At 41.8% G+C, this 25,229-nt stretch overlaps 1 protein-coding gene across 3 annotated transcripts in view; it reads left to right on the top strand.

The window, feature by feature from the left end:
• Window positions 1-25,229, top strand: part of dhx57 (DEAH (Asp-Glu-Ala-Asp/His) box polypeptide 57) — a 95,521-nt gene that overhangs the window by 20,111 nt on the left and 50,181 nt on the right. For all 3 annotated transcript variants that reach the window (XM_059986395.1, XM_059986394.1, XM_059986396.1), the window contains 8 exons: window positions 4,747-5,549; window positions 7,608-7,795; window positions 12,102-12,223; window positions 13,305-13,500; window positions 15,821-15,945; window positions 16,952-17,085; window positions 20,613-20,667; window positions 24,646-24,857. In XM_059986395.1, the coding sequence (XP_059842378.1) occupies window positions 4,747-5,549; window positions 7,608-7,795; window positions 12,102-12,223; window positions 13,305-13,500; window positions 15,821-15,945; window positions 16,952-17,085; window positions 20,613-20,667; window positions 24,646-24,857 (1,835 nt within the window). The remainder of the gene's footprint in view (window positions 1-4,746; window positions 5,550-7,607; window positions 7,796-12,101; window positions 12,224-13,304; window positions 13,501-15,820; window positions 15,946-16,951; window positions 17,086-20,612; window positions 20,668-24,645; window positions 24,858-25,229) is intronic.

Here is a 25,229-nt window from a genome sequence, read left to right as displayed (position 1 = left end):
TGCAGGAAATTGTTACGTTCAAAATGGCGGTGCGGATGGTCACAGTGGCCACTTCGGCTCTAATCAGGAAATGCTCCTGATCATAAAGAACACTGAAATCCGCACATCTACCTCGCTAGCAAGTGGGATAACAAAGGTGCTGTACAGTTAAGGACTCACGCATGGAGTGGGCCCTCGTGCCGCGTGCTGCAGTCTGCTACAGCTACATGGGGAAGCAGTCCGGAAGAATGCAGAAGTGCGGTAAGCATGCAGGTCTTTGAGCAAGAGAAAGCGGATTCCTGCAGGCCCACAGTTCTGTCATTTCTTCTCACTGATGTCTTAATGGCTAGAAAATAAGCTGGATTACTTGCGTCTGCACCTGAACCAATGGGAGACAAGGGACTGCTGCATACTTGTCTTGACAGAAACATGGCTTCAGGACACCAGGCTCAGCCATCCAGCTAGAAGGCCTAATCTTTCGGGCAGATAGAAATACCATGATCTCTAGCAATACCCATGGAAGAGGTCTTTGTGTCTACTTAAATATAAACTAGTGTGTGGACGCCACTGATCACTGTAGATAGAGTTTTTAGTTGTGAAATGCAGGCTTTCTGCTCACCAAGGGTGTTTACTGCCATTGTTTTTCACATTCCCTCCCCCAACCTCCATGCTGGTGCTGTCTGTGACCTCAAAACCACTCACCTTGAGAGTTTCTTCATTGTTGCTGGTGACATCAATTTAAAAACAGTCCTGCCAAAGTTCTACAGTACCAGCATATTAATTTTAGATCCAGAGGAGAGAATATATTAGACCTGGTCCAGACCACATATCCACTTTGTTGAACCCTGCATACAAACCACTGGTTAAATGAGTCAAACCAGCTTTACAGGGAGATGCCACCTCAGCACAGCAGGACTGCTTTGAAAGCACAGGCTGGAGCATATTGAGGGAAGCAGTTGCCTGCGATCACTACGTCAACACTGATGAACAAGTGGGATCGGTGACTGGCTATGTGGGAAAGTGCATTGAGGATATTACCGTGATTAAACACTACACTGTCAGGGCAAACCATGGCTGACTGCAGAGGTCCATCCAGTGTTCAGGGATTGGGACGCTGCCTTCAGATCGGGGGACAGGACGACTCTGAGGTCAGCAAGAGGCGTGTTCTCCCGTGCCATCAGGAAGGCAAAGCATGAACATGCACAGTAAATCCAGACACCTTTGTGACACCAGGGACACGGCGCATGTGGCAGGGTGTACAAACCATAACTGATTACCAGTCCATCCCATGCGTCAGCGACAGTGATGCCGCCGTTCCTGATTGGCAGAATACCTTCTATGCACAATATAACGCAATGAGTGATGTGACATTGAGAGAAGGCCCCTCTCTTGAGGAGCAGGTACCCTGTCTGGTCACAGCTGAGGTGAGGATGATCTTAACCAGGGTAAACCCACACACTAAACTGTGGTGCTGGACAACATGTGCTGAGAGAAGGTACCGCCCAGATAACGAGACTTTTTTAATATCTCTTTGAAATAGTCCATTGTCCTTGTAGACGTCAAAGGCCGCCATCATCATTCTGGTGCACAAGAGAGTGATGGTGACCGGCCTAAATGATTACTGCCCAGTGGCACTGACTTCAACAACCATGAAGTGGGAAATCGGATACATATTTAAGTGTAGATAGTTGGAAGAAAGAAATCTATGGTTGTATTCCATTAGAAAAAATTACTTATAATTTCAGAGATAAATATGAAACATTTCTGAAAATTTGGTGCCCTTATTTACAAAAGACAGGATTAAATATATAGGTGCTCTGAAGATGAAACAATTGGTTACTTAGGGAAAGAAAGAAATATACATACTAAAGTTATTACGAACTCCATGGAGCATGTGGAGATCTTCCAACAACCAGGCACTCTTTCTTTTTTTTTCTTTCTTTCTCTTTTTTTTCTATAGGGAAGTTAGGGGGGTGGGGAAGGGTTATATACTTTTTTTTTCCATACTTTACTCTGTAATCACTTAAAAACGCAATAAAAAAAGTTTTAAAAAAAAAACAATCATGAAGTGTTTGAGCAGCTGGTAATGGATCATATGAAATCCCACCTTCCAGCTACATTGGCCTCTTTCCAGTTCACCTCTTGCATAGACCAATCCCATTGAGGATGCCACTCTGTCCTGTCCCACCTAGAAAATACACCAGGATCTTGTTCTTCAACTCCAGCTCGGGGTTTTAATGCAATCATTTCTCAGGCTGGTGGGTAAACTGTCCTCATAGGGACTAAACTCCCCTCTCCATAACCGGATCTTGTACTTCCTGACGGAGAGACCCCTGTCAGGCCGAGTTGGCAGCGATATCTCCAGCTCCATTGCACTGAGCACTAGTGCCCCAAGGGCCGAGTGCTCAGTCCGCTGCTGTTCACGCTGTTGACTCACGACCAGACAGCCAGGTCCAGCTCAAACCTCATCATCAAGTTCACTGACGACACTACAGTGTTGGCCTCATCAACAGTGAGTCGGCACACAGAGAGGAGGAGAAGAGGCTTGTCAACTGGTGCGAGAACAACAACTTGAGTCTCAACGCGGACAAGACTAAAGAGGTGAGTGTGGACTTCAAGAAGGTGTGGGTCGACCACTCTCCATTGTACATCCATGGCTCTGCTGCAGAAGGAGTGAAGAGCACGAAGTTCCTTGGTGTGCACATAACTGACATTCTAACCTGGACCCACACCACCACCTCATTAGTCGAGAAGGCACAGTGGTGTCTGCACTTACTGAGAAGATTGAAGTGTGTAAAGCTCCCTGCCCCCATTCCAACAACTTTCTACAGGAACACCTATGACAGTGCCCTGCCTGGCTGTGCCACTTTGTGGCACAAAAGCTGCAAGGCATCGGACCACAAGACCCTACTGAGGATAGTAAAAAGTACCGAGAGGATCACCAGGGTCTCCCTCTCACCTACTTGTGATCATCACCGGGAGCGTTGTAGACATAGGGCCAGAAGCATTGTTGAGGATCCCTACCACCAATCCCACAACCTCTGACCCACTCCCATCAGGAAGGAGGTACAGGAGTACTGCCAGACTGGGTAACAGCTTCTTCTCTCAGGCTGTGAGACTAATGAATACCCTGTCATCACCAAGGTTTTGTCACTGGGTCATTGAGCTCTGTACTGTTAACTGCTTATCTGTGCTGTGAACTACATGCATTTTTGATTTTTTTAAAAAGTTATTCATAGTAATATTCTGTTTTATGTGATGTTTTGTGGGTGCTCTGTGGTCCACAGGAATGTTGTTTTACTTGGTTGTATATATGTACACTCTGATGACAATGAACTATCAACTTGAGCTTAAAATCCAGACCTCCAAATGCAGGAGGAACTCAGCATAGGCAGCATCTGTGGAAAAGAGTAAACAGTCGACATTTTGGTGAAAATCCTTCGTCAGGACTGCAAATAACCTGTTCTTGTGCTTCAGATTCTACATAAATGATCAGGACCTGCCTCTCCACTGTCTGAGCCATAAAACCAGGGTTTTATAGGGCTGTAGCATTACCCCGTGGCTCTTGAACTCAATTCCCCAAGTAGGCCAGCGTTTGTGACCACGCCTGGAATATTGCGCTCTGTTCCTGTCAGCTCATCATGGGAAGGATGTGGAAACTTTACTGAGGTTGCAGATAAGATTTACTAAGATACTGACTGGATTAGAGAGCATGTCTTAAGAGGTTAGGTCAAGTAGCTAGGGCTTTTCTGTTTGAAGAGGAGTATGAGAGGTGTACAAAATGATTTAGGCAGAGATAGAGTGGAAGTCCAGACTGTCCTCCCAAACCCCCCCTCAAGGGTGAAAATGGCTAATATGAGGGGATATACTTAGAAGGTGATTGAAGGAAAGTGTAGGGGAAATCTCAGAGGTAAGTTGTTTTTTTTTACACAGATTAGTGGGCACATGGAACGTGCTGCCAGGGGCAGAGGCAGAAATATTAGGGATATTTAATAGAGTCTCAGGTGGGGAGAAAAATGGAAGGCTGTGTATGAGGGAAATAAGGTTAGATGAATCTTAGAGTAGGTTAAAAGGTTGGCACAACATTGTGGGTCACAGGTCCCGTGCTGTGCTGTTTTATTTACATGGTTATATAAAATCATTTGTTTAACGTTGACTCCAAAATGAAAATCTGTATCACTGTCCAATTCTTGGTTACTTATCCTGTTTTGCTTGCTTTTCTTACAGTTATTCTCTTCCTGGTAGAAATGTCAAAGTAGATTGATTATGCACCGCACAATGCTTTGGGACTGAGGCCAGCTCAAAGGCAATGTCTTGCCCCAAGTTTGGCCAAAGTCCCAAAATATGGTCCACTTTATTCATTTTGGACATATCCTGTTTATTTCTAATTGTAGAGTACAATAAGAAGTTTTACCTTTTGTGTCGAAATGGTAGCTTACTCTGTTATTTACCACGTCCATTCAAAGGGTGTGAAGGCCCACATGAAAGTTTATCCTGCACTTTTCCAGCCACCTTTACTCTATTGTTTCGTCAGTCACTTTATTCTGTCCAAAAACACATTAAAAATTAAATGCTGCAAAGTTTGGATCTACTGCAAATATGTCGATGTTATGACTAGTTTTACTTACTTGATTTTAAAGTTAAGTCGTATTGTGCACTTAGTTTTAGGTTTTCTTGTATTGCATGGTTGAGAGATTTATATATTGCAATGAATTCAGTTGGAGAATTTTTAATTTATACAAAAATAACAGATTATTTCTGCTTCAGATATGGATTTCACACAGAGCATTGTATGTCAGCGCTCAGAATGTTTGACGGGGATGTGGGATTATCTGTGGAAAATCTGTTACTCCAGTGCTTCAAGGAAAAGTTTGGAAATAAGATCGAGGTCTCTCCCATATCAGATAACGTCAGCTTAGAAGAGTGTGTGGAGCGGAGACAAGAAGAGGCTCTTGCTCTCCGTTCCATATACGAAGGCAAATTCTCTGAAAAGATTCAGAACAGAGTTTGGACCATTGAATTGCCACTCAAGTTTCTGTCGCAGAAGCTTATTAAATCGAAAATGTGCAAGACTGAAGAATCGGAATTGAAGGCGGTGAAAGGCATTTGTCAACATTACCTCAAGGGTAGATGCTGCTTTGGATCGAGGTGCAAGTTCAGGCATGAGCCTCTTGGGAAGGAAGAAAGGAAAGAGGACAGTCATTTGCGTTGCGACATCAGTTCAATTCTGTACACACTTGAAATCCGTTTTCCACCTTGCAATAAGTATCCATACCAGGCTCCACTTTTAGGCTTTTCTACCATCAATGACAATCTTCCGCAAGCTTGCCGTTTGCATATAGCCGAGTATCTCTATGGAGAAGCCTTGTTAGCATCGGAAACAAATGAGCCAGTCGTCCACACTTTGATAATGTGCCTGGAAGATGAAACCAAAATGAGTGAACTGCTCCTTGAAACCTCCCATAAATACAGCATGGCTCCTGTTACACTTTCTATTTTGACCAAACAGACTAACGGTGAACAAGATCACAGAATGCCTGCCAGCCATCTTCTTGGTCATCAGCTGACAGGTACTCTGTAAACGGACCATCTTTGAGATTTACTGTGATACTCTTTGAAAGCTTGATTTTGTGTAGACTCCAGTTACACTTGCAGAAGCCGAGCTGTATTTTGCAGGAGTTAACTGTTGAATCTGGTTCTTACTGAGGTGACGTGGCTGATGTTTTTTTTTGTGTGTGGCAGAATTCCAGGACATGAGTTTAGAACACAAAAACACAGAAAATCTACAGCACATTACAGGCCCTTCGGCCCACAATGTAACCTACTCTAGAAACTGTCTAGAATTTCCCTACCACATAACCCTCTATTTTTTCTGAGCTAAGAGGCTCTTAAAAGGCCCTATTGTATCTGCTTCCACCACCGCCGCCAACAATGCATTCCACACACCCACCACACTATGTGTGGAAAAACTTACCCCTGACATCCCTCTTGTACCTACTTCCAAGTACCTTAAAACTGTGTCCCCTCGTGTTTAATATGGAACCATAACGGGAGAAATTTTTTAAAAACTAGCACTCAATATTGTAAGTGAGGAAGCACAAGCAAGCACTCTGTATACCACTTTAAAAATGGTTTTATAAAGGTCGCCACAGTTGTATCCAGGTTATTCCACAGATCTATCTTTTCTGAAATTCGCTGCTCCTTAATATAAGCAGGGTCCTGATGGAGTGCCTTAACCCGAAACACTGGCAATTCCTTTCCCCCCAAGGATGCTGCCTGACCCTCTGGGTTCCTCCAGCTGATTGCTGTGTTATTCCAGCAACTGCAATCTCATTGTGCCTCCCCCTCCATAACAGGTGGCCACTTGACGTGGGGTGGTACGGCCGGCTGATTCGCAGTCCTGCACCTGGCTGCACTGGTGCAACCCTGACCTCGGATGCTGTCTGTGTGGAGTTGGCACTTTGTCCCAGTGACGGTGTGGGTTTTCCCTTGGGTGCTCCGGTTTTCTGCCACATCCCAAAGCACGCAGGTTGCTGGGATAATTAGCCACTGTAAATTTCCCCTGGTGTGTGGACGAGCAGTTCATTTGGAGAATTGATGGCAAGGTGTGGAAATTAACAAAAACATTAATTTAAATGATGGTTGATGGCAGGCGTGGATTCAACAGGCCTAAGGACCTGTTTTCAGGTCTGCATTCACTTCCTTTGATATTGAAGGAGGCAAAATTGATGAATACTCCCAAGAGATCTTTTGTGTCTGTCTATAATTGACAGAGCCTCAATTTAAGAAAGTTGCTTTCAAAACATAGAGCCTCCAATAAGATAAGTACAAGAAGTTCTGCAGATTCTACAAATCCAAAGCAGCACACTTAAAAGGCTGGAGGAACTCAGCAGGTCAGGCAGCATCCATGGAAATGAACAGATGGTTGACGTTTTGGGCCAAGACCCTACCTCAGGACTGGAAAGGATTGGGGAAGACACCAGAATAAAAAGGGGGGAGGAGGGGAGGGAGGATAGATAGAAGGTAATAGGTGAAGCCAGGTTGGTGGGAAAGGTAAAGGGCTGGAGAGGAAGGAATCTGATAAGAGAAAAGAGTGGACCATAGGAGAAAGGGAAAGAAGAGGGGCACTAGGGGGAGGTGATAGGCAACTGAGAAGAGGTAAGAGGTCAGAGTCGGAAATAGAAGAAGAGGGAGAGGGAATTTTTTTTACCAGAAGAAATCGCTATTCAAGCCTTTAGGTTGGAGACTACCCAGATGGATTATAAGATGCCGCTGCTCCATCCTGAGGGTGGCCTCATTGTGGCACAAGAGGAGGCCATGTCTGTTCAGGAATGGAAGTCAGAATTAAAGTATTGAGTCACTGGGAAGTTCTGCTTTTGGGGATGGAGCGGAGGTGCTCAGTGAAGCAGTCCCTCAATGACAATGGGTCTCACCAATGAGTGAGGTCTCCAGTAAGTCTCCCTGGGCATCAAACTGGGCATGCTTGTGCAAACTCCTGCAGTGGGATTTGACTTTAAACATCAAAATGGAAGGTGTAAGTGGATCTAAAGCTGATTCTTATTCTTATTATGCCTATTGTATTTTGACACTGTTGTCTTTCCAGTTAAGCTAATGTTTTGCAATTGCAGAGAAATGCAGTCCCAGGAAAGAGGATGAAGATGACATCTTGGAGGAGGAGGTTGAAACTGCAGCTGTGGTTGTAGAAACAGAGAGTTATGCACATCTGAAGAAGAGGCAGTTGAAAAAGTTTACCTGGAAAGTGGAAAATATATACAAAGAAAACCAAAAGCTCTGTAAACAATTTAAAGACAAGCAGGTAACTTCAGATGTTCTCCATCTTATTCTAAAGGGTGTGTTTAATGCATGACAGCTTGCTTTTTCCTCAGCATTTTAAGCACTGATCATTTGGTAATTTTGGTTGTAGAAAGCATGTTCTGTCTATCTGAAGTCTGTTCTTCAAGAATATAAGAATTAGAAGCACTTTTTTAGGTGTTTGTTTTTACTCTGAACTCAAGATGCTGATTTGTCTATTCCAAAATGCTTTCATGATCTAAAATCTGTTCATCTGTCTTCAATATGCTCAACATTTAAGCAATAGTAGTACTCTAGGATTGAAAGTTTCCCCACACCCACTCCTCCTGATTCAAAGACAGTGAAGCTCACTTCTAGCTACCACACCAGTGAGATCTTCCTTGGACCACCTTAACTTATGTCAGAATGTTGTTTCTGGTTTTCAGCTCAGCATTCAACACCTCTGTCCCACAAACTCCTACTCCTCTGCCTAAGTAGGCCAGTGTGCATCTGGGTGTTGGACTTCCTAACCAGCAGAGCTCGTACAGTCAGGATGAACAACCGCTCCTTCCTCCCCATCATCCTCAACACAGATGCCCCCCTCCCTGCAGGCTGTGTGCTGAGCCCATTGCTGTACATTCTGCTCACACACAACTGCGCGGCCAAGCAGCTGAGTAATCACATTGTCAAGTTTGCCAATGGATTCACATTGGGCTCAATACCAACAATAATGAGACAGCCTACAGAGAGGAGGTGGAAGAGCACAAGGCCTGATGCCAGGCAAATAACCTCTTCTTCAATGTCAACAAGACACAGGAGATCGTGATTAACATCAGGGAAATTATGCCATTCACACTGTTATTTATATCGGCAGCACAACAGTGGAAACTACAAGTGGTTTCAAACTCTTGGGATTGCACATCTCACACAACACATCCTTCATAATCATTAAAGTTTACCAATGCCTCTGTTTTCTGGGAATGCTGAAGAGAGCTGGGCTATGCACATCTATGCTCTCGTTCTTCTACAGATACGCAGTAGAGAGCATCCTAACAAACTGCATTGCTGCATGGTATAGAAACTGCACTGTGGCGGAAAGGATGGCTCTACAACAGGTAGTCAAAACTGCACAATGCATCACCGAGCATTGTGTGCCCACCATCAAGGACACATATACCAAAAGGTGCCAGTAAAAGGCCAGCAATGTCATAAAGGATCCCACCCAACCTGTTCATGGACTGTGTGTCCCACTTCCATCAGGGACAGGGCTGTGTAGCCTCCACACCAAGACCACTAGTTTCTACAACAGTTACTTTCCTCAGACAGTAAGGCTGATCAACACCTCCATCTACTAATCCACCCCTCCACAGCCCCCACCACCACTACTTTATTATTTCCTGTCAGAATCATCTTGTGTATAGACACTCTTGTGCCTGGTGTCACTTTATGGATGTACAATTAATCTATGTAAATAAGCTATCTTATGTATTTGTATTTATTATGTTTTTAAATTGTTGTGTTCTTCATCTTATTGTGTTTTTTTGTGCTACACCAGATCTGGAATAACAATTATTTTGTTCTCTTTTACACATGTATACTGGAAATAACATTAAACAATCTTGAATCTTGAACCCTTAAAGAAAATTTTCATGGGACCTTTCTTATAAACCCTTGTCAATTTAGGCTTCGTCTACCCATTCCCTCTTCAGAATCAGAATCAGGTTTATTATCACCAGAATGTGTTGTGAAATTTGTTAATAAACCTGATCATTGATCAATAATCTCCCTCCCCTAAATTCATGTGAGACCAAAGTATGTTTGTTGCTCTTCTTCAAGGCAAATACACTCGTCCTTAAGCAATGAGAGCTAAACTACATTCATCCACATATGGTCTCTTCAATGTTCTGCACAATTACAGTAAGATTCCTTCAATCTTGAACTTAAATCCCTTTCACATCTGCTTTTTCTAATTCCTTTCTGTACCTGCATGTGACTGTTTTCTGATTAGAGTCATAGAACATTACATCACAGAAACAGGCCCTATGGCCCATCTAATCCATGCCAAACTATTTTGCCTAGTCCCATCGACCTTCACCCAGACTGTAGCCCCCAATACCCCTCCCATCCACATACTTAACCAAACTTCTCTTAAATGATAAAAATTTCTCCCAAGTATTACTGACATTGTTGGACAATGTCATCCAGGGCTACCTGGATCTTAATATTTCTGTTTCTGTCTTGAGTACTCATTTCATCTATCAGTATCCCTTTGTGGATGTTTTGATCTTTGTAGCTTGTTTTACTTTTTTTTTACTGCTAACCTCTCGTCACAGTCATAATGTTAGAGTCATATGGCATGAAAATTGATTCTCCAGCCCATTGAGACCAGACTGGTTCCATCAAGCATCCATTTGCACTAATCCTGCAATGAAACCCTTGCTAATCTCCTCATTTCTCCTCTATTCCCCCTGGAATTTACCACTCGTCTACAAATTAGGGCTATTTGCAGAGGACATTTAACCTTCCAACCTGCCTGCTTTTGGGATGTGGAAGAGCCCACAGAATTTACACACAATTAAAGGGAGGACATGCAAACTCCACACAGACAGCAGCAAGGTCAGGATGGAAGCTCTGTGGTTGCATCACTGTACTACCCAAATGGGGATGTACCAGTCGTGTATCTCTCTAAAACATCCCTCTAATGGATGCCTGTATTTCTGTTTGTTTCACCTCTTAAATTTTGGGTCCATTTTACCCTAGCCAGGCCCTCTTTCATCCCATTGAGGTTATCCCTCCTCCAATAAAGAAATTGCCTTTAGATACATTTTTTGTAGTTCTCTCTGACTATTCTAAAGTGTATAATATGGAGTTTATATTTCCCTCTTGTAGAAGCAGAATGTTTTTTGCTCACAGGGCCGAGGCAGATTTGTGAACTTTCAGATCTGATTCTTGTGTGGCAATGAATCTGTGGTATTCATTGCCACAGATGGCTGTGGAGGCCAAATCATTGGGTATATTTAAACTGGAAGTTGATAGGTTCTTGGTTTGTAAGGGCGTCAAAGGTTATGGGGAGAAGTCAGGAGGATGGGGTTGAGGGAGAGAATACATCTGCCAAGATGGAATGGTGGAGTAGACTCAATGGGCCAAATGGCTTAGTTGGGCTCCCATATCTTATGGTCTTGTTGTCTAAGCCAGTCAATACTTCTACCTGTCCTATTCTCATACCCTTTTAATTCAATTACTTCATTTGACTTATTTTCTGCCTCAACAATAAACCTGGAGGTGAGCTCCAATTCTATAATTCTGCATGGTTATTACACCAGTCTTTTACTCCAAATCCTGCACAGAAATTTCATTTATTTGATTACTAAACTAGTGGAAACTGCCTGCTTCTACTCTTTTTATAATTTTAAGCATCACTCTCTACATCTGCTTATTTCTGGAGTTCCCTAAGGATTTAGCCTCATTCCCCCTCCCTATTTTGTTCTTGGTCCTCTGCAATCTAATCCAAAATCACAACATAAGGTTATATATGTACACTGGCAACACAGACTTCTACCTCACTACTGCCCTCAAGCTCAAGAAATGTCCCCACATCTCTGTTCTAAAAGGATATCCTTCTATTCTGAAGGCTGTGCACTCTGGTCCTAGATATGCCAACTAGTGGAGTGATGTCACAGCAACAACCTGGCACTCAATGTCAGAAAGATGAAAGAGCTGGCTTCAGGAAGGGCAAGATGAAGGAATGCTTACCAATCCTCAGAAAGGGATCAGAAGTGGAGAGAGTGAGCAGCTTCAAGTTCCTGGGTGTCAAGATCTCTGAGGATCTAACCTGGTACCAACATATCAATGTAGTTATAAAGAAGGCAAGACAGAAACTATACTTCATTAGGAGTTTGCAGTTTACGTATACTGTACTTACTATTTTTTCTTCGACACCCACTCTATCTAGGTCTTTCAATATCCAATAGGTTTCAATAAGATTCCTCCCTTCATTCTTCTAAACGCCCATGAGTACAGGCTCAGGATCATCAAACTCTCTTTGTACCTTAACCCTTTCATTCTGAGATAATTCTCACAAACCTCTGGACTCTCTACAATAGGGGCACATCCTTTCTTAAATAGGGGCCCAAAACTGCTCACAATACTCCAAGTGCAGTCTGACCAATGCTTTATAAAGCCTTAGTGTTACATCCTTGCTTTGATACTCTGGTCCTCTTGAAAGGATTGTTAGGTTAATGGTCTACATGTGTGTCAAAGCATCTGTGTGTTTTCATGTATCATCTTTGAGATTTATTGTTGGTGGTAAAATCATGCCCTAATTTTTACAGTCTTCCAAACGCTACCTGTCAATGTTGCAAGAGAGGAAGAAACTCCCAGCCTTTGATGCAAAAGACCAGATCTTGGATACGCTGAGTAAGGCACAGGTACTGGTGGTGAGTGGAATGACAGGGTAAGTTTAGCAGATGTTGGATCTGATACTAAATTGTAATATTGCCAAGTTCACACCTTTTTAGACATTTAAGTAAGTGAGCCACCAGACAGTAGTGAGTTGTTGTAGTGTTGCAGGAGTAATGTCCATTATCTTAAACCTCATTAAATTGGGCTGCATTGGAAGAACATGAACATAACTTGATTACTTGTAGCGAGATGGAGTATATTCTACTAACCAGGTTGGGTGTGGCTGTCAATTGGGTGCCATTCATTGTGAAGCAGTTCACTTGATTGATGACTTGCCCACCCACCATCAGAAAAGTTCACATTCCTCACATCATTTGTACAACCACATGATACTTTGCAACAGTTTCCAAAGCTGCTTCAAAACTTTCCCCTCCATTGCTTACCAAAAAGGAGAGGGGGATTGAGTCACGGGAGCATATGATTTCCAAAATCACATCCATATTACCTCTCTGTGACTGCTGGACCAGTATTTCAGTGCCTTTTACCTAGCAGCAACATGAGAGCACCTTCACCAGTCCATCTGCAGTGATGGAGACTGCCTTCTCAACGGGAAGCGAGGTGTACACAGCAAATGCTGGCCTTGCTAATGCCGAGATAGTGGACGTCGACTATTTTTGGTATCTCTTGTATCTCTTGCAAGTATCTCTTGTATCCTCAGTGGATGTCGTTAACTACAGAGCAAGATGATTTCAATGGAATTTTTAAAAAATAAATCAGATAATGTCATCTCTATCAAATATTCATAACACAGTTTTGGCTCACTGTATTTATTTTGTTTTGGGCTTCAACTTGTGCCAATAACTGCAATCCTGAAGGCTCACTTTAAATCACTGAAACAATGGGGAAGTACTTGCAGCTAACATTGACCAGCAACTAAATTTAAATGCTGTACTAGAATTCTTATCATTATTTTTTCACTTTCTGATAGTTTGAAATTTCAAGTTGCAAATGATTCCAATCTTAAATCTTTATTCAAATGTTCATGTGTGTACTGGGTGGGGTTGTACATGCTTATCCACATAATGTGTGACACGTATGGAAAGCAGTATTTTCTTTTCTCTAAAATCCCACAGGTGTGGAAAGACAACCCAAATTCCTCAGTTTATCTTGGATGACACCCTCAATGGTTTTCCGGGAGAAGTTGCAAACGTCATCTGTACTCAACCTCGGAGGATCTCTGCTATCTCTGTGGCTGAGCGTGTAGCTAAAGAACGAGCTGAGAGACTGGGAGAAAGCGTAGGATACCAGATTAGACTTGAAAGTGTGAAGGTTGGTCTGTGTTTACCAAATAAGTAATATTTAAAAACACAGGATGAAGATCTAATAAGCAGCATTTTACTGGTTTATTTGATATGGTGACACTAGGGATTATGATTTCTCCAGATCAAGTGCTGTTGCTCTGTGGGTCTATCTGTGGTCAAGCAACTAGCTAGTTGATGCATTATAGTTTTGAACGATCTATGGACTCACTTTCAAAGACTCTACAATTCCTGTTCTCAGTATTATTTGTTTACTGATCTATACTTGCTCAGTTTGTCTTGTGCTCATTGGTTGCTTGTCAGTCTTTGTGTGTAGTTTTTTATTGATTCTATTACTTTTCTTCTACTGTAAGTTAACCATAGCATAGCAAATGGTGACATGTACTTTGACCTTTGAAAATAGTATTTATAAATAGACTCTTCCTTCAAGGCATTGATAACATTTTGCTAATTTCTCTTTCACTGAACAATCACTTCCTAAAAGTATTATTACCTTTGCTCAGCACTTCATATAACCACCAAAATGAAAGCTGGTCAAAAGTTTGTTGTCAGCACTTCTTCAATCTTGGGCTGTCTAGAAAAATGATTTAGCTAATCCATTCTCCGTTTCCTAGGATTTTAAATGTCTTCTCTATTATTTCTGTCCCCATTTAAACTGTGACTTCATGTGATGTCAGGCATCCTTCCCCAACCCCCGATTAGTTATGTACTGTTCGGGTCCCTTAAATAAAAGAGGAGTGTTAAATGCCAAGTTCATTATGCTTTCAGTAATGCTTCAGGTTAGTAAATTCTTAAATCATTGATACTTCCTTCAGGGCCAAGCAAGATTTTGCTGACACCTTATACGTCAGATGTATCTTTAATAGAAGTTTGTAGAAAATTGAACATTAATTAGTTGCTTCACTATTGCAATATATATTGTTTTATTATACCATTATTTTTACTAGTTGATGTTGAACCAATATACACTCAGTGGCCACTTTATTAGGTACTGATCTACGTCTCCTTGTTAATGTAAATATCTGATCGGCCAGTTTATGCAACTCAATGCACAAAAGTGTGTAGTCATAGTCAAGAGGTTCAGTGGGTGCTCAGATCAAAGATCAGCCCAGCTTTGATAAGTTTACCTTGTTTTTGATTTTTCAATTTGTTTTTTTTTTAATTTCTTTATATCATGCTTATATTAAGAGCTTGGGAGGTCAACTATATTGATATAGCTTATATCAACATGTGTTAATTACCAATAATGTAATCCCACCCACTGTGTACAATTATGACTGCTATGTATACATGTTTAAAACTTAATAAAAAGATTGAAAAAGAAAGAAAGAAAAATCAAAGATCAGAATGGGGAGGAAAGTGGCCTTAGCCAAGGAATGTTTGTTAGTGCCAGACAGGGTGGTTTGAGTCTCAATAATACTTAAAACCTGTTTGCAATGAAGGTTTTTATAAAAACAAGCTGATATCATTGCTACTCAAAAGCTTTTGGAAAGCATTTATTTAAACGTTTCAACTTGCATTGCATTCTGCATTATCTCCATTGCCATATGTGACTTTATTGCTGTTCTTTGAATTATCATTTACTTGGCAACTAACTGTAAAGTGCTTTTTGACATGCTGAGGTTGTGGAAAACTTTACACAAACGTAGTTGTTCACTCACTATTACGATTCCAGGGATTCCCTTTGATCTGCATAATAAACTTGTTTTCATCTCCAGAAATCTCTATCCACTCCTAAATTCTTGTTAGCATTTTTTATTGTGTATTTGTATATATTTAAATTTACTCCATTTTGCCTATATTTTCAGTATTTTCCTTTTCAATTCGGAGCGAGCTGATTGAATTCAGTTTTTATTGGTCTCTCTATAAAACAACTTATTGGTCTAGAAATGTTGAGTTGCCCTCAGTGAATAATTACAATGAATTACAATCTTTGCATATGAATCTGCTAGTGTTTCACTGACCTCAAATAAACAAGTAGATAGCTGGAGACCCAACCCCAATGCTGAATGGTTAATACAAGGGAGCATAATTTTACGGCAAAATGGTGGGGGGGGGGGGAATGTCAGAGAAAAGTCTGTTTTACAGAGTGCTGAGTGTGTGGAATGCCCTGATATGGGTGGGGGTAGAGGCAGCTATATAAGGGGAGTTCAAGAAACACTTAGATGGGCACATGGACGACAGAGAAAAGCGAGGGCTACGTAGAGAAGAGTTAGGTTGACCTTAGAGTAGGCTAAGAGGTTGGTGGACATTGTGGGCCGAAGGACCTGTACTGTGCTGTTGAGTTTTATGTAAAATTCCGATAGTCACATTTGGCATTTTACTTCCAGTCCTCCTTGACCAGGTTGCTGTACTGTACTGCAGGAGTGCTACTCAGGCGCCTGGAATCAGATCCAGATCTTAAAGGCGTGTCCCATGTTATCATAGACGAAGTTCACGAAAGAACAGAGGAAAGGTAATTCTATGTAAAATTCTCTGTAAAGCCGGGGTCACTCTGCTGTAACTTTCAAAGCAGTGGTAGTGCTGGGTGCCATCAAGTGGAAAAGTTACTAATTCAGGAAAGGCAACCAAGAGAGTTTCAAACCACAGGATTTGTGAAGAGAAGCTGCTGGGAATAAGAACCTGCAGTGAAACATGATGTTGGGAGGGAGCAAATTGTGCAGGAAGGAAAAAAAATTAAAAGATTGTGCAGGAAGAAAAAAAATTAAAAGATTGTGCAGGAAGAAAAAACTTTAAAAGATGTTGCACAGTAAATTTAAAGAACAGAACCAAGTAAGTTTCAGGGGAAGGTCCCCAACAGATTGAAGTGAATTTAAAACAGGCATGGTAACTCGTGCCCTGCAAGTGGCAGGGGTCGGTGGTGGCCAAGGTAAATCCCTCCCTACCATACATGTAGACCACAGAGGAAAGGAATAAGTGAGGGAAATGGAGAAAATTGATGAAATGTCTATCCCGTTTGAGTGGTCATGTGGCTGGTACATCCTTGTGGACCGCTGCAACGGGCAGCTTTTCTGTTTCCCTCTCCCTCTCCCTCCCTGTTAGCTGAGGTCAAGGGCAGTGGGCTGCGAAACTCCTCTTGAAGCCTTCTTTGTTTCATCTTCTGGGACATTGGCTTCATCAGCCGAGGACAATCCTGTAGCTTCCTTGTGTGCAGCTGATCGATCTGATACAGTACAGCATGAATTTGTGATGCGAAAAGCTTCCATGTATTGGCAAATGTAATGCTGTCACAATTCATTGCCTGCTTTGTTGTCTGTAGTCTTTGAAGTAAATGTAAACTTACTGAAATATCACTGGGTAAATTTCTGAAGTATATTACAGGACCTGTTCAGAGCCAAGCAGATGAATCTCCCTGGCTGTGGAGAGACAATTACACATACATTTCTGTGCTAACATTATTGAAGCTAGCTATTGCTTTTTGTATACACAATATAAATGAATCTCCATTGATATGTTGGCAGTGATTTCTTGCTGTTGGTACTGAAGGATTTGATACTGTCTCGACCTGACCTACGTGTCGTCTTGATGAGTGCAACACTGAATGCACAGCTGTTCACTGAGTACTTCAATATGTGCCCCTATCTTCATATTCCAGGTAGGACTGAGCCCATGTTGCTTTATAAAGCTGACCATCAGTGAAGGGTGCAGGAGCTTCTCATCAATGTAATATACAATATTTGAGTTATTTGTTTAACTTGAGGAAATATTTATGAGTAGTGTTATTGTGGGGATCTAAGAGTTCTTGTTATTAGTTAGAAGGCTTTCTGCTTTGTAATGCTGTAATGAGTGTTTGAACCACGTTTAAGATCAGTGCATAACAGAGACTTGGTGAGGGAGGACAGGAATGGGTGTTTGATGGTCCAGGATTTCAATGTTTAAAAAAAAGGAAATAAAAGTTGGGGGAGTTGTGCCATTAATCAGGGACAATATCACAGATGACATAATGGAGGGTTATCCACTGAATCGATGTGGGTAGAGCTCAAAAATAAGAAGTAACTGATGAGATTGTACTGTTGACCCTTGCCCCCACCCCCTTTCCAATAGCTGTGGGGACATTGAGGAGATGATATTCAAGTAGATTAGGGAAAAGGGTGAAAATAACAGAGTTAGTGTTGTCACTAACTTCAGCTTCCCTAATAGAGACTGGGACTGGTTCAGTGCAAGAGGTTTAGATGGGGCAGAATGTGACAGATGCATCCAGGAAGGTTTCTTAAATCAATACGTAGACAGTTCAACAAAAGGGGCTGTACTGGACCTGGTGTGAAGAACAGCAATCACAACTCCTTAAACTACAGATTAAGGACAAGAATAAACCTGGGAGAGTGAAATTGGAGCAGGGCAAATCACGAAATTACTTGGCAGGAACTAGTTAATAGGGAACATCTGTTATTGTGCAAGTCCAGATCTGGAACATTTAAAGACAAACTGCACAGAGTACAGAGCAGGTATGTTCCAGTAAAAAGCGAGAACAAGGGTGGCAAGGTCAGGGAACCTTGGCTGTTAAGAGAGGGATTGAATTTAGTCAAGAACAAAGTCTATGTAAGATTAAAGATCAAACAAAACTCCTGAGGATTATGAAGAAGCCTGGAGGATTCAAGAAGGGAATTAAGAGTCCTTGGCAAGTCCAAGGCATTCTGTACATACATCAAGAGGATAGCTAAGGAGCAGATAGGACCAGTCAACAATAAAAATCAGCATATATGCTTGGAGGTGGAGGAGGTAGGTAGAGTCCTAAATGTGAGATGAGGTTCAATATTTACAAAGGAGAAGAATGTGAAGGATAGGAGTTTAGTGTGGAGCCTGCTAATTTACTAGAGTATTGTGAGATAAAGGGAGATAATGTGCGGTCCCTTAAAGAACATTAAGATGGATAAGTCCTCAGGACCACACGGGATATACACCAGATTATTGAGAGAGGCGAGAGATGAGATTGCTAGGTCCTTGACCAATATCTTCATGTCCTCTTTAGCCATGGATGAGATCTGCGAGGACTGATGAATAGCAAATGTTGTTCCTTTTTTTCAAGAAGGGAAACAGGGATAATCCTAGAAACCAAATTGGTGAGTCTCACGACAGTGTTGGGGAAGTTACTGGAGAGAATTGTTAGGGATAGGATTTATGAGCAATTGGAAAACCATGGCCAAGATAGGGACAGTCAGCATGGCTTGGTGCAGGGCAAGTTGCATCTTTCTGACTTGATTGCGATTTTAAAGACATGATGAAAATAGAGCTGTGGATATTGTCTGTATGGATTTTAGTAAGGCATTTAACAAGGTTCTTCATGAGAGAATACCAAGATGCATGAGATCTGCGGTGAACTGGCCATTTGCGTTCACAATTGACTTGCCCATGGAAGTTGGAGGGCAGAGGTCAATGGGTCTTATTCTGGCTGGAGGTCTCTGACTCGTGGTGTTTATTTATTTAGAGATACAGTGTAGAATAGGCCCTTCACTGCCCAGCAATCCCTGATTTAACCCTAGCCTAATCATGGGACAATTTTCCTTGGCCAATTAGTCTGCCAACCAAGATGTCTTTGGTCCGTGGGGTAAACCAGAAGACCCATAGAAAACCCATGCATTCCACAGTGAGGACGTACAGACTCCTTATAGATAATGTTGGAATTGAACTCCAAGCTCCAACACCCCGAGCTGTAATAGTGTCGCGCTAACAGCTACACTACCAAGGCGCCCAGTATGGATCCCTGTGTTCCCCAGGATCTGGACTGGAACCTCTGCTGTTTGTGATGGATATAAATGACCTGGATGAAAACGTAGATGGGTAGGTTAGTAGGTTGGTAGACGCTACAAAGGTTGATGATATTGTAGACAATGTAGAAGACTTTCCAAATGATGCAATGGGATATAAATCAGTTGTAGACATGGATGGAGAAATGGCAGGTGGACCAGATGTGACAACTTGACCAGATGTGAAGTGTTGCATCTTTGGAGATCAAGTGTAAGAAAGGCATTACACTGTAAATGGCAAAGAACCTAGCCAGTGTTGATGAGCAAAGGGATCTCGGGGTCCAAGTTCATTGTTCCCTGAAAGTGGTGGTAAAGAAGGCGTATGGCATCCTTGCCTTTATTTGATGAGGTTTGAGTCAGGAAGTTATGTTGCAGCTTTATAAAATTCCAGCTGGGTTGCACCTGGAGTATTGCATTCAGTTCTGGTCATCCCAATATAGGAAGGATGTGGGGACTTTGGAGAGGGTACAGAAGAGGTTTACCAGGATACTGGCTGGATTAGAGGATATGTGCTATAAGGAGAGGTTGGATGAACTCTAGGATGCAGCTGAGGGGAGATCTGATAGAGGATTCTGAGAGGCACAGATAGAGTAGCCAGTATGGTTTTCTCAGAGTCAAAATGTGTAATATATTTAAGATGAGAATGAGCAAGTTCAAAGGAAATGGGCAAGGCAAGGCACGGAGGTTGGTGGGTACCTGGATAGTGCTGCTTGGGGTGGTGGTGGAGGCAAACACAATAGAGGTGTTCAAGAGGCTCTTATAGGTGTACGAATAATGCAAGAAATGGAAAGATAAGGACATTATGCAGGCAGAAGGGGTTTGCGCAGTTGAGTATTTGATTACTAATGAAATTAGTTTGGCACAATGTGGGCTGAAGGGCCTTTTCCTGTGCTGTACTGTTCAACGTTCTCAGGATTTAGATATGTAGCTGAAGGTGACGTGAGAATGGGAATCAGCAACCTTGAGGTTAGGAATACTGCCAATGAAAAACATCAGTGTGAACTGGGTGGGGCAAACTTTGCACCGTCTGTGCGACATACAAAAATAGATCTGCAGAGGAATTGGATTCAAACGAATTGTTTTTGCTGAGTATGGAGCAAAATGTAACTAATGTTACCAGTAGAAGGCACTTGCCTCCAAACAGAAGGTCAAGTCTGAAGGCAGAATCCATGTTGAAATGTGAAAAGTGTTGCAGATAAAAGTCCCAGTGACTCACCTTTCCCAGGATTATTTGTTAGTGCTTATTGCTCTTTACATCTGTAGGTATCAGCCTATTATCAAAGAATATGTAAAATATTTTTGCAGTTTATGCTTATTACCTTAATATTGAGGAGGTAAAAATGCTGTGACAATTGAAACCTGGATTTTGCTGTTCTAGAACGTACTTTCCCAGTGGATCAATATTTCTTGGAAGATGTGCTTGTGCGGACAAGGTAAGACAATTATATTTATCAGACCATTTCAAATGATTATGAAGCATTTTTTATCTCTTCAGTACTTTGTCGTTCATTCCTGCTTCTTGAATTCACAAATGAGTAATCATCTAGTGAAGAAGTGATGTGCTGGAGGAACTCAGCAGGTTGTGCAGCAACTGTGGGTCAAACCCCTACATGAGGAGTGAGAATAGACAGGCCAGAGTAAAGGGATGAAAGGGAGTGGTTGCAGTGCCTTTAACTGTCCATGCCTACTCCTTTGTGTTCCTTCCACGCACTTCACTACCTACTCTTTCAGGCCTTCTGGAAACTTCTGGTCAAAGTCTCCTAACTCTCCCTTGAGCAGCTGATTACGCTGAACCTGGAACACGCCTTGAACTCTTTTCCTGTTATGCCATGGGATTTGCTTTCAGACAGCGTGCTAGAGTAGCAGTTAACATAATCGCCATACAGCACCAGCAATCACCAATCAGAGTTCAGTTGCTGTTGCTGTCTGTAAGGAGTTTGTGCATTCTCTCCATGAACACATGGATTTCCTCCACGTGTTTTGGTTTCCTCCCACATTCCAAGGATGTATGTTTAAGATTAGTGAACTGTGGGCATGCTGTGTTGGTACCGGAAGCATGGTAACACTTGTGGGCTTCCCCCAGCACAATCCCTGGGTTCTGTTGGTCATTGATGCAAAACAACACTTATCACTGTATGTTTTGATATTTTGATGTACATGTGACAGTTAAGAAGGTGGATGAGCTCAAATTTACTATCTTATCAAAAGCTCCACCTTTGCTGCATGCTAAGTAGATTACACTTAACCAGTTTCCCACTGCTTCATCAATTAGGCACCATCTTCTACTCCATTCCCAGATTTCAGCTGCATGTACAGGAATAGTTGGTTGCAAGTCACTCTTGTAAAGAAAACTGTCTAATCACAACTTTCTAACAGAGAAGCCAAAATAGTCACAGCTGCCTCTCGAACAGATGTGAAGGCATTGTGTTAGCCATCATAGAGAAATAGTTTGTGGTGTGGGATAACGCACAGACATCAGAGACTTACACCAGATGAAGTTGAGTGGAAATCTAAATCAAATTGGCAGCTTCATGAAAATATCTCAGTGACAGTGAAAAGTATTTGCTGTGCAACTGGAGAAAGTTTTCTAGGAAAGGGGGTGATTTCCCTTGTTCACTCCATAACAAAACTGTAAACTTGTTTATATCTGTGTGAAATTTACAGCGATGAAAAGACCATTTAGTCCTACCAGACAATGCCAGTTCTTGTTTTGTTTCATGTGACCCCCATTGTTGGGGCAGAATAGAAGGAAGTTTTATTCTGCATGAAACAATGCAACACCTGACCTTCGAGTGGTTGGTGTTACCAGTGGGTGCCAGAATTGTTTCATTCCCTCAGAGCTGAAATCCTGAACTGAATTCTGTAGAGTTTCTAAAGCAAAATGATGACTAAGTTGAAGATCACTGAACAGCTGCAGTAAATCTGACCGATTTCTTGCATGGAGACCCGGGAAGTTCAGTGGGATAATGAGGATTGTAGGTTGGGCACATGCCTCTGTGGGGAGGAGGAGGGATTGCAAGCTCTTAGTGACTGATGTAGTTGGTTGGGGTGAGGAGCAGTAGGATTGGAGGCCAGGAGATCAGCTGCAAAGGGGGAGAAGAGAGGATGGATAGAAATAAGGGATCACATGGCTTCTTGATGGAAGCAAGTTCCTAATACCACTCAGAATGGAGGGCGATGCTCCACAATCTGCCTCTACTGGTGAGGTCAGAGGATTTTGTTGAGTGAAACATAATAGCAATGTATAATATTTATTTATTTAGCAATATAACACAGTGACAAGCCTTTCAGGCCCAACAATCCCGTGCCACCCAATTATGCCCATGTGACCAATTAACTTACTAACCGGTACATCTTTGAAATGTGGGAGGAAACCCATGTAGTCACGTGCAGACAGCAGCAGGAATTGAACCCAGGTTCATATACATTAAATATTGATATTGTTTTCCCACAGCCAAGGACCAGTCTTGCTAATTTGTGATCTTTTTCTATAACAGATGAGTAGGAGGAGAGATTGAGCAGATGTGCTTTGTGATCCCTGCAGTTCAGAAGAGAGAAAGGTGGTCTCTCTAGGACACGAGATTTAGTTTTGGACAGGGTAAATTCAGGAGGGATCTGTCGAATCTTGATCTGGAGAACCTGTCTCAGGACAAGGAGCTATGATATTGATGAACAGTGTCCGAAGCTTGAAAGACCGGGTGGTCTATTCCACTTCCAGTTATTTTATGCATTCCTTTTAAAATCTCTCAGTTTTGAGTTTCCACATAAAGTAGACATATCATGTTGACATCATGATTTCCGATGGGCAACCATTTTAATTCCAATCCCCATTCCCATTCCAAAATGTTGGTCCATGGCCTCCTCTACTGCCAAAATGAGGTCACTCTCAGCTGAGTAGCCTCCAACCTGATGGCACGAACATCAACTTCTCCAGCTTCTAATAATTTTTACCCATCCCCCTTCCTCCTCCTATTCCTCACAACTTTTCTTCTCATCTTCTTTCACGCCCACCTGGTGCCCCTCCTCCTTCCCTCTCTCCCATGGTCCACTCTCATTTCCTATCAGATTCCTTCTTCTCAAGCCCTTTACCTTTCCTACCTATCTGATAGGAGAAGAGAGTGTCAATTGTACATATTTATAATTGGAAATTGGACTCAGATAAGTATAGTGGGTATATTGGTAAGCTCCTGCACTAGCAGTCAGAATTTGGTACCCTTGATCTACAGACTTAAGTTTGAATCCCACCATAGCAGCAGGGGAAACTCAAGCTCAAATAATTAAATAAATCAGAGATTATGAGAATACCATTTGTCAAAGGTCAGTTGGTTCACTAATGCTTGTCAGGCAAGGAAACCTGTCACCCATTTGGAGTGGTTAGGGATATATTACAAATGCCGGCATTGTTGGTGACACTTTCATCCCATGAACAAACACATTAAATCAGTTTAGCTTCAACCTTCCAACCCACATCTTTAAGCTGGTGTAATGAAAATATTCAAAGTCCCTTTCCTTGTTCTTTTGTGATTGAGCAGCTAAAGGTAAGTGGAAGCAAAGGAAGTACTGCACAGAGTTATGTAAAGAATAAAATATAGGAAGAAGGAGATTGATCAATAAAGTAGTAAAAGAGACAAAATAATACGTATCAATCAGTCACTAAGCCACTCCACACAATTTTCTCCAACACTCCCTCTCAATGTCCTCACCTTTTTGGCCAACCCTTTACAGAAGTCTCTACCCAGTTCTGGAAAGATTCCTCCTTGCACTAAGAAATTGTGCTGTTTTATACCCTTTCGGAAAATTACTTTTCTAGACAAACACGTTTTTCACCATTATCTACTTGCCCTAAGTTCTCAAAATATTGATGTGGACTAGTACCTTAAAACATTCCCACATCCTAAGCTAACACTATTTTGTCTTACAAACTTCCATTTTGTGTTGCACATTTTAGCATCTACCAAGGAGGAATCAAATTTAACTCTCTCCTCTCAGTTGGTCATCCATACAACTGCTGCAGGTTATTACAATTCTCCCATTTGTCTGCTGTTTGCTATTTCTTTCTTCTTTCCTTTACATTTGTCTAACAATGTGTTTATTTGCATTTGCTCTCATCTAACCAGAATCTTTTTATTGGACTCCTTGTTTCTTGCATTTAACCCTACAATTACATTTTAAAAGTGGTATTTATGCTTCAAGGGTTATGACAATGATATTGTCTGCTGTGTTTTTACTTCTGTAGAAAATACTACAATGATCTTGAGAATCTTTATTTGCCAGAACTCTCAGGTACCCCTATCATTACAGTGTAGCCTTTCAAAAAGTAAGGTGTGTTCACCAAAATGGCAAAACAAATTTGTAAGATTTGGATAAAAGATTCTTTGCTTCTGATGTAATGACCGCTATGCTAATTCTAGGTATGTTTTAGAAGATAGAAGCCCTTATGCAAGATCCGCAAAGCTGAACCAATATGATGAGTCTTGGGTGGCTAAAGGTAAAAATAACTTGAATCCAATGCCAGTCTTTGAGGAGCAGCTAAAGTCTCTGCGACTACAGGATCAGCCAGCAGTCAAAGATAGCATACCTGACCAGCAGCTGAATGTTAATCAACTGATGGTTCGATACAAAGGTAGGCTTCTGGCTTCTGGAAAGTGCATATTTTATCCTTGTGTGGAATTGAAACAAGAAACATAGTGATTAACCCCACTAAACATATAATTTTAAGTTCAAATCTAACCAGATTTTAAAAATAATAATCTACATCTTTTTCTAATTGGCATCCTCAGTCAAGTTAGTTTGGGCACTTTCATGGTGAACTTCCATTTCATGTAGTGTGATTTATCTGTTGATGTTCAGGTCTTTCTCTCCACTTTCTGTTCTATTTGTCCTCAGACTATTCATTACTGGAACTTGTGTCATTGCTTTTACATCCTCTTTAAACTTCAGCCTATCAGATCTGATACCTGTTTCCTATTCTGCATGAAACGTGCTCACCCATTAC

The sequence above is a fragment of the Hypanus sabinus genome, chromosome 12 (genome assembly GCF_030144855.1).
Source record: "Hypanus sabinus isolate sHypSab1 chromosome 12, sHypSab1.hap1, whole genome shotgun sequence".
Lineage (NCBI taxonomy): Eukaryota > Metazoa > Chordata > Chondrichthyes > Myliobatiformes > Dasyatidae > Hypanus > Hypanus sabinus.
Note: the sequence above shows the minus strand (reverse complement) of the source record. Positions and strands in the feature narration are given on the sequence as shown.